The sequence below is a fragment of the Sorex araneus genome, chromosome 5 (assembly GCF_027595985.1).
Source record: "Sorex araneus isolate mSorAra2 chromosome 5, mSorAra2.pri, whole genome shotgun sequence".
NCBI classification, from domain to species: domain Eukaryota; kingdom Metazoa; phylum Chordata; class Mammalia; order Eulipotyphla; family Soricidae; genus Sorex; species Sorex araneus.
This window is the reverse complement of record NC_073306.1, coordinates 116,000,871-116,018,915: the sequence shown is the minus strand read 5'-3', so window position 1 is coordinate 116,018,915 and position 18,045 is coordinate 116,000,871. Positions and strand designations below refer to the sequence as shown.

Genomic DNA, 18,045 nt, shown 5'->3' with positions numbered 1-18,045 from the left:
GGCTCTGCCTCCTCCACCCACCTGTCTCAGCATCTCCCGCTCTTTGGGGGCACCTACTGGGACCACATGATAGAGAGAGGAGGAGTCTGGAGTTTGCCCTTCAGGGGAAGCAGACAGGATGCCCGTGGCTGCATCCTGTCCTGAGGGGTGCCAGGAATGCCCCCCCGCACACACCAACGCTCTGCTGCCTGGGGGGCTTCCCCCCCCTCCTGCCCCAATCCCAGCCGCCCACCCCCAGCACTGGGCACTCACGGGCTTCATGATCCAGGTGATTCCTGGGTTTTTGCGGAACTCCTCCACAAACAGGTGGTACTCACACGGCATCTCAAAGGTTTTGGGGAAGAAGTCGCACTTGGCTGCCTCCGCCTTTCCCGCCTCCCGCTCCAGCTGTTTCCGGAACCGCTTTAGGTTCTTCACCATGTAGTTCTTTCGGGTTAGCTGGGCACCGGGGTTAGAGGTGGGGGTTGTGGCAAGCCATTAGCACTTGTGGCCCCTGAAGCCTTTCCGCTCTGCCCTCCCCTGCCAACACACACACACACACACACACACACATCACTTCGGAGCTGGGGACAGGACTGAAAGGGTTTGAGCGTAAGTTTTCATTTGAGCTTTGTGCTCGATCCCTGGCACTGCATGGTCCCCAAGCAACCACCCAAGTATCAAGCTGGGAGTAACCTCCAGGCACCAAAAACTGGAAAAATAAAAAAGGAAGCAACTTTGACTGAAAGGCTGCGATGAAATAATTATCGCCACTGACCAGTGTGGTGGGGTTTTGACGCGTCACTATGCCCAAGCTATGCAGCGAGGGTGGCCCAGCCAGGGTCTGACAGGCCTGCAGGCTCATGCTTCTGTAAGCCGCAAAATCTCCTTCCACTGGGGGCTGGAGAGATAGCTTAAGGGGCAGAGCACATGCCTAGCATGTGTTAGGCCTAGCATGTGTCAGGTCTGAGTTCCACCATGCACCACATGACCATCCCTGCCCCCCACCCCGCCCCAGCACCTCTGGTGTAGTTCTAACGGCCAAACATCACACAAGTGGCCCCAGACCCTCCACCCAGCACCACGGGCGGGGGGCGGAGAGAGAGAGAGAGAGAGGGAGGGGAAGAAAGAGAGAGAGAGAGGGAGGGAGGAAAGAGAGAGGAGAGAGAGACAGAGAGAGGGAGGGAGAGAGAAGAAAAGCACCTGTCATAGAGGCAGGCAGGGGGGTGGGGGTGATGGGAGGGAACCTGGGGACACTGGTGCTGGGAAATGTGCACTGGTGGAGGGATGGGTGCTGGAACACTGTATGACTGGAACTTAATCATGAACAGCTTGGTAAGGGTTTATTTTACAGTGATTCAATAAAAAAATCTTAAAAAAAATATCTGCCATCGCCGGCTCCTCTAATCCTATCTCTTGGCTTGGTTCCACCCCGTCCCCTCCCATCTCGAGGGCCCCCAGTTCCCTCCGGTCCCTGTCCCACCCCTGGCCGCCCCGAGTGCCTGCCTCCTGTCACCTCGTAGTGGTTGCGGAAGTGGTTGATGCGCACGTGCTCCTCCATGTAGGTGTGGTCGAAGTTCTCCCGCAGCCAGCTGACATCACACCAGTAGAAGTCCCACTCCCCTTCGCTGCGGCAGGGAGGGGACAAAGGCCCTGAGCGCCTCAGCACCCTGCCTCTCCCAGGGCCTAGGGCTGCAGCGTTGAGTCCATGCAAATTTCTGGGTCCAGGGGCCCCCCAGGCTGCGGCTGCCCACGGTCTACTTTGTTGGGGACTGTACGCTGACAACCCAGGCGTCCTGTGAGCCACCGGCTCTGGAGCACAGGGATCACAGGGAGCACAGGGATCTCCTGGCACCTGTTGGCTGGATGAGGAGTGGCCCCACCTGGAACAGGGCACCCCCTCTCCAGAGCAGGGCTCCCTGCCTCCCTGGCCCCTGTCACAACCACCAACTTCACCTGCACATGTCACCTCGCCCTCTCCAGCCTGTGTGACCAGGAAGTGAGATTAAAGAGATATCTGGGGCACCCTCCCTTCCACTCTGTGAGCCCCCAGAGCAGCCCCCAAATGACTAGGCTCATCTCTGCAGCCCTGAGACAAGGGCAGACTTGGTGACCACAGACAAGGCTACATCGGGATTGGCCCCAGGACCGCTCAACTCCAAATGTTAACCCCATTCTTCACCACCGTACCAGGGAGAGGGATGCGAATCCAGGAGAACCCGTGAAATGCAGTTTCCAAAGGTGGGGTGTAGACGGGGGGAGGAGGTCTTAAAATACCTGTGACAGGACTCGGGGATACTCCACCATAAGAGCACCTAGCTTGCAGGCTAGAGACTGGTTTAATCCCCTGAACACCCCCAGCACCACCCCTCATTGTCCAGTGTGCCCCCAGAAGTGCAAGAATATGACTCCAGTCTCTACAACAACAATATCAAAGGGGACAGAACTGGAGGTGGAGGACTGTGGGACAGGAAATAAAATAGCATCTCCAAGATTAGTCTGATTGCTTTAAGGAAAACATCACAGATAGAACTCTATCAGACTCCATCTCCTCCTCTCCACCCCCAAAATAGTGCTGAGTCTGCATTTGGAGTGTGTCATTTCCGGAAGTTTCTTTATGGTTTTACTATTCGCCTGTATGTGTCTCCCGAGATTGCAAGTTTTTCACTTTCTAAGGGCCAAGACTTATTATTTAGCACATGCCAGGCACTATTCTAAGTACTTGACAAATATTAACTCATTAATCTCCAGAAAAAGTGCTAGGTTCTATTATTGGGGGTAGGGGGTGTCACAAGTGATGCTCAATGGGCCCTGGGGGTCCTCCCAACAATTTTTGGCCAGCCAGCCTGGCAGTTCAATGTGAAGGAAAAAGACTATGCTCGGGCCCTGGGGTGCTGGGAATTACCGGGGACTCTCCCCAAAACACACCCAGGTTTACCTTCAGGGAACCAGGAGGTGCTGGGGACTGAACAGAGTTGGCCACTGTGCAAGGCAAGAGCCTTAACTCCTGCACTCTCTCCAGCCTCAGGTTCTGTATCATGCCTGACTTATAGAGGAGGAAACTGAGGCACAGAGAGGTGATGCAACTGGCCCGAGTTCATATAGCTAGTAACAGCCTAAGCTGGATTTTAACTCAGGCCATTGGATTCCTTAACAATCAAATTTTTCCTTCTAAAGTGAGCTTTAAAAAAAAAGAAAGAAAGAAAGAAAGAAAGAAAGAAAGAAAGAAAGAAAGAAAGAAAGAAAGAAAGAAAGAAAGAAAGAAAGAAAGAAAGAAAAGAAAAGAAAGAAAAACCCACCCTTTTGTTATGAGGGAATGAATAATAGATGAATGGATGAATAATGCATTATTTGTTCGCTCATCCAACACATATGTAAGTTGCTTTTGTATCAGAGACAATGTGGGGTACACGGCTGAGTGCAAGGAGACAGGTGGAGTATAGAGCATGTGAAACGGGGAGACGGCAGGTAACCCTAGACCTCTATGACGAGACACCGAGAAGGTGCCCCGAGCCCAGCAGGAGGCCGGGAGGCAGAGCTGCTGAGGGGCTGATGCTTCTGAGGAGACATGGCAGCTGAGCACTCAGGGAAGCAGGGAGTATCCAGGTCAGAGCAGTGGCAAGAGGCTCCTGGGAGAGACAGCCAGGGGCCGGCCACAAGAAGGGCACGTTTAAGTCGGAAAGAAGAGCCAGGGGCAGAGAGGTCAGAGGTAAAGCTTAACCATTGGCAGGGCAGGAGACAACCAGGAAGAGCCTTTGGGTTCTTCTCGAATTATGAAAGTTCATTCCTTTGCATACCATCTGCATGATGATCACAGTCACATGACACTCGGTGTGACACAAAACTACCCAGCTCGGTCAGTATGGATCTTAGTTCCTCCACCCCCGGGCCTCTGTTCCTAACATGCTGGACTCTGCTCATCCCTGGGGGATCAGAGAGGCTGCTGCAACTCCAGGCATCACATCAGCTTTCTCCGGGGAAAGCAAGGGAAGGGGTGGCTCTGGCCCCACTGGTTCTTAACTGTGTTTGCACAGAAACTGTGTTTCTGAATTGAAACTGCATTGATGTGTGGAGATCTCCAACCCCAAAGCCTGAATAAGGGGCCACAAGTCAGAGAGCTTTGTCTGAGCTGAAGAACCTGTCCCATGGGACTCCACTGGAAGCTCCTTAAGCAACTCGGGATCAGCCACAAGCAATGTGCTTCAAGGACTCCTAAGCCATCTGCACCAAGCCAACTGTCAGGCCAGCCAGGAAACTCACATGGGATGAGGCTGAGGAGGAGACAGGGGCGAGTCGGGTCCACCTCACAGGTCAGGACCACACCCCTGCCCAGATACCACCCCGACCTGCCAGCCCTTTGCTCCTCCCCCAACTCTCCATTCCTCTGGATCCAGGGAAGGAAGAGACAGGGAAGGGGGGATGAAGCTGAGGGAGGGCTGGTCTTACTCTTTCACTTCTACCCAGCCTGGCCTGTGGCGAAGGACATCCATGAGCGTGTTCACCAGAGTGGCCTTGAACCGGATCAGAACTCTCTGGTCTCTGAAAGACAAGGCACAGGGACGCCTGCTCAGGACCCACGCACGATGGTCCCAGAAGATCAAGAAAAGGGAAGGGGAGAACAGGAAAGCTCCACACCTGGAAATGCAAAAAAAACAAAAAACAAAAAACCACCAACTTCACCCTTCCCCCCCCCAAAAAAAAAACTACCCAAACCCACAGAATTACCAACTTTCAACATTTAGAGTCATAGCATGTAACACTTCATCTAATCCTGTTGAGTATGATAGACTCTGACTCATTGGGAAAGAAGAGCAAAATAACAAGGCATCATTTGATTCCACACCCACGACGTGCCAGGAATGGTCTGGCTGCCTCACAGATGCCAGAGCTCCTTCTTATAGTAAACGACGGGTGCTTGCACATTCCTTCTCTGACATTCATCTGGGAAGGTAAAATAGGAATATTCTTCCCTATTCCTTCAGCTAGCACAACCGGAGCCCCAGGACAATCACATAGAAAACAAATGCAAGCAACAAGACCCTGGAGAAGGCCGGTTAGTGAGCTCAGGACTCGGGAGCAGTGTGGCAGAGCTCCCCGGCACGGTCCCTTTGCCTCATACCTCCAGACAAGGAGGCAAGGAGCTGGCAAGACTCACCAATGAGTAACAGACCCAAAGAAGTCTGCATGCAAGCAGGGCTCCTTAAGCCTTCATCACGCATCATAGCTTTTTGCCCAAGAAATGCAGCATGAGTTAATGTTGCCATGAAAACCTCAGGTTCATGATGCAGTTGATGTTTCACTGAGTTGGGGTCACTATGCGTTCAGAAACCTTTTAGAGTTGACAAGGTTTTTCCTATCCACCCGCCCCCCCCCCGCCATGCAGTTATGCATTCAGATACCACATATGGGGCTTTAGACTGTTGGGGGCCGGAGGAATAGTACAGCAGGGAGGGCATTTGCCTTGCACACAGCTGACCTGGGTTCGATCCCCAGTATCCTATATGGTCCCCTGAGTACCACCAGAAGTAATTCCTGCATGTAGTGACAGGAGTAACCCCTGAGCATTGCCAGGAATGACCAAAAAAGAAAAAAAAATTAGGCTGTTAAGGATGAGGAGAGGGGCAATCTAGCAAGATAAGAGACAGCATAACTACTCAACCCTAGCTAAGCCTTATGGAACAAATTGGTGGGGCACACAACTACTATCATTAGGGAAATGCAAATTAAATACAATGAGGTACCAGCTCACACCCATTAGAAGGGATACTGTCCTAAAACCAGAAAATGAAAAGCGTTGGCAAGGATATAGAAAAATTGGGGCTGCAGAGACAACACGGGTGGTAATGCACTTCCCTTACATACAGCCGACACCAGTTCAACCCCACACACTGCATATGGTTCCCTGAGCACCACCAGGAATACCCGTGTGCACTGCTAGGTGTGGGCCCAAAACAAAACAAAATCAAACAAAACAATTAAACCCTCTTGGAACTGTTGGTGGGAATGTAAAATGGTAACATTTCCGTGGAAAAACAGTGCAAGAGCACCACAAATTTTTAAATGAGAATTAGAATATCATCCAGCATTTCCACTAATCTGCATATGCTCCAAGAATTAAAAGGACCTCAGAGACCTGAGGTCTAATTTTAATCTACGTTCTTTTTTTAAAAAAATTTTAAATTTTATTGAATCACCGTGAGATAGTTACAAGCTTTCATGTTTGGGTTACAATCTCACAATGATCAAACACCCATCCCTCCACCAGTGCACATTCCTCACCACCAATAACTCAGGTATAACCCCCCCTTTCTCACCCTCCCCCTGCCTCTATGGCAGACAATGAGAATAATCTACATTCATAGTGGCATTTGTCCCAGTGGCCAAAATATGGAAGCAATCCACTAACAGATAAATAAAAATAAACAAAATGGGACATACACATACAATGGAATATTTATCAGCCTTAAAAATCACTAACAATTATGATACAGGTGAACCTTGAGGACTTTGCTCAGTGAAATAAACAGTTGCAGAAGGACAACTATTGTATGAGTCTCCTCAGACTGAAAATAGTCAAACAGCAGAGCTAGAACACAACGTGATGGTTGGCAGAGGTGGAAGGAATGGAAGGTTCCTATTTAGAAGTTCACCAAACCCAGTATCCACATGGAAAAATGTGGCAATACCCACTCTGACACTGTGGAACCACACCATCAGCCCATCAGGTTACATGGAAAAAATCAAATACGTGTTTTTAAAGCTAGGATTAGTTGGATTTTCTGCCACTTGTAGCCAAACACATTTCCAATTGCCTGAAGAAAAAAAAAACAGGTGGGTGAGTCCTGGCAACTGAAGTGTTCTTTGTTCGCTGGGAGTGGGTGTTTAAGTTCAGGGCAAGACCCAGGACAGAACTGGGCTGCTCTGCCTAAGAAACCGAGAGGTTTGAAAATGAGAGGATAGAGTCAGTACCGGGAGGAAAAGGGCAAAGACGGGCCCTTTAGAAGAGAAGGGTCAGAAACTGCAGCTCCCCTCCCCAGAGGTGGCACAGCCGTGGCGGGCAGGGGAGGGGACTCTAAAGGAAACAGAAATAATTAATGGAAGCAATATCTCAAGTATTTGCCATCATGGGTGTAATACAAACTACATCCCGTAACACTTTGTACTTTGTAAGCATGTACTCTCTCATCGAAGCCTACATTCATCACTCCTGCTGTGTGCACGGGGACTCTGTGGTTGGAATTCAAAGAGGTGCTGAGTCCTGCCTTCAGTTACCGATGCAGAGTGGAGCAGAGTCTCGGAAGAGCTGACGTTAGAAAAAAAATCCAAGTCACCATGTGGCAACTGAAGGAGGCAGAAACTAGGTAGAGTTCAACAAGCTCAGCTGCTGCTGATTCCAGGGTCTTGAACAAGTTATTTAACTTCAGTTGAACCAGTTCCCTGACCTTCCATTTCCCCATTTTATAAAATGGGCACAGCGGTGGTATCTACCTTCAAGGACGGTGGTAAAGAGGAGTCAACAAGATAATACAAAGTGACTAGCTCAGGGAATGGCCCCTAAGAGTCCAATAATTGCTTAATATTCTTATTGCTGTTACTATCATCACCAGGAGCAAAGAAACAGGAAGCTGGGGTGGAGGAAAGGAAGAGACTTTTTTAATTGTGTTTATTGGATAGGGTAAGATACTCACCGTTCTTTTCCCTTTGATGCCCCATGGCCCTTGTAAATTTGATTCTGTAATGAGAAAAGGAAAGTGATGTAAGTGATATTCCCTGTTTTGTATATTTGTTCTATCTCCTCAGTTCAACTTACTGCAGATAAAGCGTTCCAGCTATCCGCTGCAGCACCAGCCCTATCCTGAAACACAACTATGCTGCCTGGCCAAGTTCTTCCTGAGCACCATGTGCCCAAAAACCTGGTTTTTGAAATGAAGCTCCAAAGGGGCCAGGGAGACAGCTGAAAGGGGGTGTCTTGGATCCATGATGACCCGAGTTAATCCCAGGCACCATATGGCTATCTTGAGCAACACCAGAAGTGGCCCCACTGGGGAAGTTGATATAAAAAATAATTATTTTTTTTAATGTTGATCCCAGGGTCAGGGAGATAACTGCACAGGCTTGTGCACATACTTTGGTATGGGAGGCCCAAGATTTATCTTCATTTCTACACAGTCCCCTGTGCACCACCAGCTCCTAGGCAACACGGGATATGGCCCCAAACTCCTTCTCCAAAATTAGGGGTGTTCAGAATAATAACACCGGGGCTTAGATTCTGATGTGCAAATGTATGATCAGAAGTTCAAGTCCTCAGTGTTCTGCATGCACCAAGCACAATCCTGGCAGCTGTACTGTCTACGACACTCAGTACCACAAGCAACTTTCAGTCACACCACAGCCACGTGTGCAAAAGCATCAAAAAAGGGGTGTGTACCACAAAAGCATCTTATCTAAAAGATGTGTGAGCACCATAGCCAAGGAGTGTCAGCCCTGGCGAGCCACCCCCAGAAGCACCATAGCAATAACTTGTTGGACATCAACTATGAGTATGACACACATTTAAGCATGCATGTATGCATGCATGCTAAAGGAACAAAAGCCTCAGTGAGTACCAATACCTGATTGATGATCCCAGTAAGCAGCTCAGCTAAGGCTGTGTGAGTACAGTGAGCACAGCCAGGCACGCATGCAGCCTCAGTCTTTGCAACCTCAACCATAACGAAAAAAGGAAAGGAGGGAATCGAATTTACAAAGGAAGGAAGGAAGGAAGGAAGGAAGGAAGGAAGGAAGGAAGGAAGGAAGGAAGGAAGGAAGGAAGGAAGGAAGGAAGGAAGGAAGGAAGGAAGGAAGGGAGGGAGGGAGGGAGGGAGGGAAGGAGGGAGGGAGGGAGGGAAGGAAAGAGGGAGGGAGAGAGTAAAAGAGGGAGGAAGGGAGTAAAAGAGGGAGGGAGGGAGAGAGTAAAAGAGGGAGGAAGGGAGTAAAAGAGGGAGGAAGGAAGGGAGTAAAAGAGGGAGGAAGGGAGTAAAAGAAGGAGGAAGGGAGTAAAAGAGGGAGGGAGGGAGAGAGGGAGGGAGAGAGGGAGAGAGAGAGAGAGAACCCTTCAACTATCTGAGGATAAGTCTCACCATGATCATTATGATCTCAGGGCTCCAAGTTTTGATGACTGATCTCAGGAAACTTGCAGGAGGGATCTAGACTTTCTACTCTACTTATTTTGAATGTATGCTCGACCCAGGATCCAGAAGGTGTTGAGTCAAAGACTCCAAGAAGCTTCTATTTTTTCCACCCAAAATAAACCTTTCAAATTCTCAAAGGGTGTTATTTATTTCCTACCATGTTCAAAGCAATCTGGTCCGTAGACCTGGTCAGACTAATCCCTAAGGCATGTATTTGGAAAAATAAAGTTGGCCTTATGCTTTGAAGCTTGGAGAGACTTAGCAACTGTATTTGTTTTCTATTATGGGACATCAAAAACTTAAAACAGTGACAATTTAGATTATCCAAAGTCTGGCCCCAAGTTCATTGACTCCTTGGCTCAGGGCTCAAAGAGCTATATTCAAGATTCAATTTCTTGGGGCTGGAACGATAGCACAGCAGGTAGGGCATTTGCCTTGCATGTGGCCAACCTGGGTTTGATTCCCAGCATCCCACATGGTCACCCGAGCATCACCAGGAGTGATTCCTGAGTTCAGAGCCAGGAGTAACCCCTGAGCATCATCAAGTGTGACCCAAAAAGCAAAAAAAAAAAAACTCAGTTTCTTACACTGGTGGAGGGATGGGTGTTGGAACACTGTATGACTGAAACCTTACTATGAACAGCTTTGAATCTCACAGTGATTCTATTAAAAAGTTTTAAAAACTTAATTACAACTAGAATTAGAAAAAAAAGACTTGGCTTACTGTTCTCATTCAGGGCTTAGGGTTCTCTTCCAAGATCATCTGGACTGTCAGCAGAACTCATTGGTAGGGGTGTAGAACTGAGGTCACTGTTTATTTGCCAGTCATTGGCTCAGGACTGCTCTTGGCCCCCAGAGCCATTGCAGTTCCTGTCAATGGGGCTCCCTTAAGCAGGTCAGCAGGGCTAAACATGGATGTTAACATTCTGCCAGGCAAGCTGGGGCATGACTTGGAATTAAAGAAAGGGAGAACTGGCGGAGAGAGTGATAGTACAGTGGGTAGAGCCCTTGTCTTGCATGCAGCTGACCAGGGTTCGATCCCCAGCATGGTTCCCTGAGCCCACCAGGAGTCATCCCTGAATGCAGAGACAGGAGTAAGCCCTGAGCACTGCCAGGTGTGAAAAAGGACTTACAATCTTCCCCTTTCTGAGTCAGTTACAGCTGAGTTACCTGTATATTATTGCCGTGGGAATAACTATCCCATCAAATTCACAAACTCCACCTTGTACACCAGGGACAAGAATCTTAGAGGCCGTCTCAGAGCTCTGTCAAAGAGCCAGTGGAAGGAGATACAGGATGTTGTGTCACAAAACTGTCAGGATGAAGCACCTCACAAAAAAGCAACCCCACAGCTCTAGTCAAGTGTTCTCATGTTTTAAAAATTATATCTTTCATACTCTCATGCTTTCACTGTTATCACATTTTGTCAGTCTTTGACAAAGTTTTCTTTTCCTAGCTGAACGGCATTATGTATTGTTAAAATTTAATTGACTGTGCACATAAGGATTCATCTCTATTTTGTTCCCTTTTTATCTATCCTCATGTCACTACCAGACAAGTACTAATTACTAACTTTCTAGTAAACCTTAACAATTAAGTAGCCTAATTGTTTCAAATTTGGTTTTTGTTTGTTTGTTTTTCATAATTATCTCTGCAATTCTGGGTCCTTTGTTTGTCAATATAAATTGCAGAATCAGCAAGTTAATTTCTACAGAATTGGAATTTTGACTGGGAATGTGTTGAATCTATAGATTATTTTAGGAATAGGTGACATAAGATATTGGATCTTTTAATTCATGAATATGGCTCATTGCTCCATTAATTTGTCTCAATTTCTACCACAATGTTTTCTATCTCTCAGTATGCTTTTAATTAAATTTATTCGTATCTTATCTTGTATGATTGTACAAAGTACTTTCAAATTTTCACTTTTTAATTATTTGATAATGATATCCTAGAAGATAGAATTCTTCCCCAGATGATGTCCATGTCACATCTCTGAGAACCTTTAAATAGATGAGTTATATGGCAAAGGGAAATTAGGTTAAGAATAAAATTAAGGTTGCTCATCAAGTGACTTTAAAATAGAGATGATCCTAGGGTCAGAACAATAGTACAGCCGGTAGGGTGCTTGCCTTGCACCTGGCAGACCCCGGTTAGATCTACATCATCCCAAATGGTGCTCTTCACCCCACCAGAAATGATCCCCTAGAGCAGAGCCAGGAGTAAGCCCTGAGCACAGCCTGGTGTGATCCCCAAACAACAGAAAATGATAATATAGAGATGATACTGGATTCGCCTGAGTACTGCCTGGTGTGGCCCCCAAACAACAACAATAATAGAATCCTGAATTTGCTGGATGGACCAAATCACTCATTTTTTCATAATAAGAGGGAATGAAAGAAACAGGGTTGCCATTCAGAAGAGGTGGGAGAAGGAAGGCATAAAAAGCAGATGGGAATGGAGGGGGCAGAGTGATAGCACAGCGGGTAGGGCGTTTGCCTTGCACTCGGCAGACCCTGGTTTGATCCCCAGCATCCCATATGGTCCCCCAAGCACTGCCAGGAGTAATTCCTGAGTGCAGAGCTAGGAGCAATCCCTGAGCATCATTGGGTGTGACTCAAAAAGCAAAAATACAAAACAAAACAAAAAACCAAAAGCCCAGAGTAGGGCTGGAGGAGCTGGATTCTCAACTTTCTTGGGGGTCTCCTTTCCGCCCCCTCCATTCTTCAAATGGAGAAGGGGTCGTCTGTGCATCCCTAGAGCGCAGGAGCTTGGCTTGTCTGCTTCACCTGTTTTTGCCCTAGGACAGCTCGCTCGAAAAAAAGCATTAATTCACTTTTTTTTTTTTTTTGGATGGATGAGTTATGAAATAGTAAGGACGGGTAAACCGCTGGTGGAATAAATAGATCTCTAAGTGCTTTCCCAGGACAGGAACTGCAAGGTTCGGCACCCCGCCCCGGTCCACAGAAAGGGCTGAGGATAGCTTAGACCCGCGAGTTTTCCTACATTTGCCGCCTGCCGGCTCTCTGCGACTGCGCTGACCGCTGCGGGAAGACTTTGGTCTTTGCCGGGAATTAATCATCGGCCCCGTCCGGAAGGCAAGACCTCCTGCCCAAGCTCTGAATCCTCCGGGGCTTTCCAAATGCCCCGCCTGGGGCACGGGGAAAAGTCCCAGGGTCGGGTGGCACGCCTACCTTCGGGCGCGACATGAAGCCTGTCCCCGCCACCGGACACAAACCACCGCCGGGCCCTGCGCCCGCCAGTGCGTCCTGTTGCCAAGGTGACAGAGTAGCTGCCGCCAGCCTTTCGCCGCTCTGATTGGATGAGCCCCAGGCTCGTTCCGCGCGGTAAACACGCCGCGCCCAATCCGAGACGTTCGCTTGCGCGCTGAGACCGCCCCCTATTCCCTCCGCATCCGCGACCACTTCCGGCGCTGCAACACCTCCAGACTTAAGGACTCTGGCTGAAAAATTGCCAGTGTTTGGGGAAATGTAGTAGTACGAAGATTTCTTAGTCTCGCAATAAGTGACCGGCTCAGTTGGTCAGCTGGTGAAACAGTCATTCACTTTTCTCTCTCCAACTCAGTAGTTCTCAGGCACTAACTCTGCGGGTTGCCTTCAACAGTGTCCTGACGAGTCTGCTAGTGCCATTTCGCCCTGTCCGTTCAAAGACATTCTCTGTCCTGAAGCCAAGGGATCGCTATAAAACCCTGCTTGTAATCTCTGGTGGCAATTTGTCGTTGCATCTGTATTTGCTCCCTGTCCTTGTTTCACTTCTCTCCTGCCCCCCTGGGTCTATATATCAATCCTAGCTGATTAGAAGCTATTTTTTTAAAATTGCTGTTTTAGAGCAACAAAAAGATGTATAGAGGCTAGATAGACTATAAGGTGTAGGTTACTTGTCTTGCACATAATGGACCTGGATTCCATCCCTGGCGCTCTATATGGTCTCTGAGCCCTGCCAGGAGTGCAGAGCCAGGAGTAAGCCCTGGGCACAGCTGGGTGTGGCTCAAAACCAAAACATAGAAATACACGTATAAAAATCTATGGAGACATTTTATTAAACCAAAAAGTCTTATTTAACGTATACTCTTTTGGGAGGGTGGGGCTGCTCCCACCTGTATCCGGCATTAACCCTGGATCTAGCTGGGGATTGTTCTCAGTGGTGGTGGGGCACAGAACCAGGGTCCCCATGCAAAGCAAGGACCTGAACCTCTGGACTTTCTCTCCAGTCGATTAACTATGCTCTATGTCAGGCCCTTTTCTTGACTCTGCTTACAACAATGAACAAAATCAACAAAGTGATTCTGGAGTTCCTATTGTCAAGGAGAAGATTAGAAAATTACTGAAGACATTAAAGAGATGTGAACAAATGGAGGAATATACTATGTTTGTGGATGGGAAGACAGTATGAAAATGTGTATTTTTTCCAAGTTCAGTCAGAATTTTTGGGAGACCTTGTCAAACCAAAGGAACTAAGTAAATGTGGGGCATCAGGAAGATATTTCTCTGTCATTCATTTCCACTCTGACGCAAGGAAAGGAAATTATCAATGAAATACAATTGAGATCTTAAAAACAGACATGAGTGTTTTATGGGTATATATGTAGGGGGGGTTTAATTTGGTATATAATAGAGAAAGCATCATAAATTAATGTGGAAAGGATGGAAGACTGGTCTGGAGAGAATGCAGTGGTAAAAGTGCTTGCATCCCACTATCCTGGTTTAAATCTCTGACATAGGATATGATCCCCTGAGCTCTACCTGGGATTACTCCTTTGCATAGATCCAGTAATAGCCCCTGAGCACTGTTGGCTGTGGCCCAACAGCCCCCACTCAAAGATTGAGGACTCAGTAAATGGTACCCAGAAATTGTCTTTCAGAGAGCAAAGAATATGTGCCTAATTCAAGTCGACAGAAGGGTAAATATGACAAATATTTCAAACTATTAGAAATGTGTAGGGGCTAAAGTGATAGTACAGCAGGTTGGATGCTTTTCTTGCACACAGACAAACCAGGTTCAATCTCTGGTACCTCATACGGTCCCCTGAGCCCTGCCTGGAGGAGTAATCCCTCACTGGAGAGCCAGGAGTAATCCCTGATCACCACCGAGTGCAGCCCCAAAATAAAAACAGAAACATGTATATGTGTAATTATAGTCTCAGTTGGATAGGATTTATTATAAAAACAAAAATAAGGCACAACTCATGAAAGAAAAATGAAGCTTTTCTTGTGTAACAAAATCTAAACTACCATTTAACAAAAGATACTGTAAATTTATTATTTTTTTCCTAAGACACAGTGATTTACAGTGTTATTCACAGTTTGTGTTCCAGCACCCATCCTACCACCAGCACCAACTTCCCTCCACCAGTGTCCTCAGGCTCTCTCCCACCCATAAAGATACTGTAAATTTATTTATTTATTTATTTATTTATTTGCTTTTTGGGTCACACCCGGCATTGCACAGGGGTACTCCTGGCCCTGCACTCAGGAATTACACCTAGGCAGTGCTGGGGGACCATATGGGATGCTGGGAATCGAACCCGGTCGGCCGTGTGCAAGGTAAACGCCTTACACGCTGTGCTATCACTCCAGCCCCGATACTGTAATTTTTTTTTTTTTTTTGCTTTTTGGGTCACACCTGGCAACGCACAGGGGTTACTCCTGGCTCTGCACTCAGGAATTACCCCTGGCTGTGCTCAGGGGACCATATGGGATGCTGGGATTTGAAGCCGGGTCGGCCGCGTGCAAGGCAAATACCCTACCCGCTGTGCTATCTCTCCAGCCCCCCGATACTGTAAATTTAAAGACAAATTACAGACTAAGGAAGAAGGATATGCAATATTTATTTAAAAAAAACTATTCCTCAAAAAAAACTTCCTATAAACCACTGGGGAGAAAAATCTTATAAAAGAAAAAAATGGACAAAGGAAAGGAGAAGTCCAGGTAGCCAGTAAGCAAATTAAGATATACAAATCAGGGCTGGAGAGACAACTCACTGGGTGAGAGCACATATTTTGCATGCAGAAAGTCATGTTTAATCCCTAGTATTGTCCCCTGAGTACCACCAACAGTGACCCAGAGCAATGAGCAGGGAGTAGTGCCTGAACATCACCAGCCTTGATCCAAAAGCCAAAGACAGAGAGAAATTAAAGCAAGTACAAGATATGCTTTGAATTACACCAGTTGGACAAAAAATAGAAACTGCATCCATGCCAAGTAGTTGTGAGGAGGTTGGGCAATGGAAACCTTTATAGGCTCTGGAAAACTCACACTCTGGAAGGCAATTTGATAATATCCCAGAGCTGAAAATGCACATAGCACACAACCCATCAATTTAACTCTTGGACATATATTTTGCAGTAGCTCCAAATATAGCTGCACAACCAACAACCTTTTATTTTGCAGTTAGTGTGCAAAGTTACAACCTTTCCTAAGAAAACTTTCACACTTGTGCATAGGTCATATGTATAAGGGTATTTTTTTTTTTTGCTTTTTGGGTCACACCTGGCGATGCACAGGGGTCACTCCTGGCTCTGCACTCAGGAATCACCCCTGGCGGTGCTCAGGGGACCATATGGGATGCTGGGATTCGAACCCAGGTCGGCCGCGTGCAAGGCAAACGCCCTACCCGCTGTGCTATCGCTCCAGCCCCCAATATAAGGGTATTTTTTGCAACATTCTCCATTATAGAGAATATCAGAAACAATTTAAATGTAACTTATAGGAAGGTGGATGAATAAAATGGGATATGTGGCAAGGAAGTACTATACAGTGGTAAAGTAAATGCTTGCAGGCTGTGGGTGTGGCTCCACAGTAAACCATGTGTAAACCATGTGGATTTGATCCTCAGCACTGCAAAAATATATATGAATACACATAGCATATATACATACGGATATGAAAAATGAATATTCAGATTGTTATCAATATGGAAATATCCTCCAAACTTTTGAAGTGCATGAAAGAAAGCTGTACAAAGCTAAGTACTTTTTTTTTTTTTTTTTGCTTTTTGGGTCACACCCGGCGATGCACAGGGGTTACTCCTGGCTTTACACTCAGGAATCACCCTTGGCGGTGCTCAGGAGACCATATGGGATGCTGGGAATCGAACCCAGGTCGGCCGCGTGCAAGGCAAACGCCCTACCCGCTGTGCTATCACTCCAGCCCCACAAAGCTAAGTACTTTTTAAAGATTACAGTCTGTGTTAGGTATAAGCTGTAAAAAACAAAGTACATTTTAAAGATTACATTCTGTGTTAGATATAAACACATACTCAAAAGTAATTCTATATACATATGGGTATGGCAATATTAGTATCTGTTTAAAAACAGATAAATACCAAAGTCATGCTACCAGTTGCCTCAATTACTTGACCCATCATAATAAATCACTGAGGGGTTTTAAGAAATGACAACGTGAAACCTGACATTGCAGCCTCTTCATATTATTGGTTTTACAAAGCAGTCACTTCATGAGGCAAATTGGACTTTGAGACAACTCACATTTTCAAAGGCTCAATGTAGCACTGTAGCACTGTCCTCCCGTTGTTCATTGATTCACTCAAGCGGGCACCAGAGACATCTCCACTGTGAGACTTGTTATTACTGTTTTTGGCATATCGAATATGCCACGAGAAGCTTGCCAGGCTCTGGCATGCAGGCGGGATACTCCCGGTAGCTTGCCAGGCTCTCTGAGAGGGACAGAGGAATCGAACCCAGGTCGGCAGCGTGCAAGGCAAACGCCTTACCCCCTGTACTATCGCTCCAGTCCCATCATTGACAATATTGCAAATTATGTGCCTAAATTTTTTTTAAAAAAATTTCTCACATAAATGTCAATTAACACCTCAGTTTTACCTTTTAGTTTTAAATACAAAAAGATTGGGGCCAGAGAGATAGTTGGCTTCGTTTTATTTTGGTTTGGGTGGCACACCTAGGGTTGCTCAGAGCCTCCTCCCGAGTCCGTTATTGGGGATTACTCCTGGCAGGGCTCAAGAGACCATGTGGGATGCCAAGGATCAAACCTGGGCTGTCTGTGTGCAAGGCAAGCACGCGACCCACTGTACTATCACTCTAGTCACTACATTTATGAGTTTTTTTTAAAGGATATTTAACTAAATGGCAGTTTTTCTGTGTCTATGATTTCATTCTCCTCCCAGCAACCAAGTATGGGTACAAAGGGCTTCGTTGATCAGGTCCCTTGTTCAGTTTTGTTTTTTTTTTTTTTTTTGCTTTTTGGGTCACACCCAGCAATGCTCAGGGGTTACTCCTGGCTTTGCACTCAGGAATTACTCCTGGTGGTGCTCAGGGGACCATATGGGATGCCGGGGATCAAACCCGGGTCGGCCACATGCAAGGCGAATGCCCTACCTGCTGTGCTATCACTCCGGCCCTCATTGTTCAGTTTTTCTTTATGCCATGGGGTGGGGCACTCTGGGAAACAAGCCAGACAGCAGCACATTCTGCATGCAGGTTTTCGTGTCAAACTTGGTACCTGGTAAACATCAGATAACAGATAAATAACCCCAGCTTTCCTTCTGTGCCCCGGCAGTGATTTACAGGGCAGGGCATTGGAGCTGGTCCCAAAACTCCTTCCTTTGCCCCACATCCACTCTATCTGTAAGTGCTGTCAGCAGCTTGCCGAAAGGTTAATATATGCTGATTCTGGCCCTTCCACTCCTGTGTCTCATTTCTTAGCTCCCACTCTGTCTCAGGGCACCATTTTGTCCTCCCCGGTTCTACGGTTACCTCCTCACTATCCCCCCACCCCATCTCGCTCCACATGAACCAAAAAGTCAGTCAGCCTCCCTGGTCTCCCCAGGAAATGTAATAACCCATCCCAGCCATAAATGGTCATGCATTCCGAGTCCCCCACTCTCCTCTTCATTC

General features: G+C 47.1%; 1 protein-coding gene across 1 annotated transcript in view; it reads right to left on the bottom strand.

Moving 5' to 3' along the window:
- Positions 1-12,369, bottom strand: part of TTLL9 (tubulin tyrosine ligase like 9) — a 41,704-nt gene extending 29,335 nt beyond the window's left edge. Inside the window, exons 1-5 of the mRNA XM_055139033.1 lie at positions 12,347-12,369; positions 7,668-7,711; positions 4,426-4,518; positions 1,496-1,607; positions 253-438 (exon numbers count right to left, since the gene is read on the bottom strand). Coding sequence (XP_054995008.1) covers positions 253-438; positions 1,496-1,607; positions 4,426-4,518; positions 7,668-7,711; positions 12,347-12,361 — 450 coding nt within the window. The 5' untranslated portion in view covers positions 12,362-12,369. The remainder of the gene's footprint in view (positions 1-252; positions 439-1,495; positions 1,608-4,425; positions 4,519-7,667; positions 7,712-12,346) is intronic.
- Positions 12,370-18,045: the final 5,676 nt, after the last annotated feature.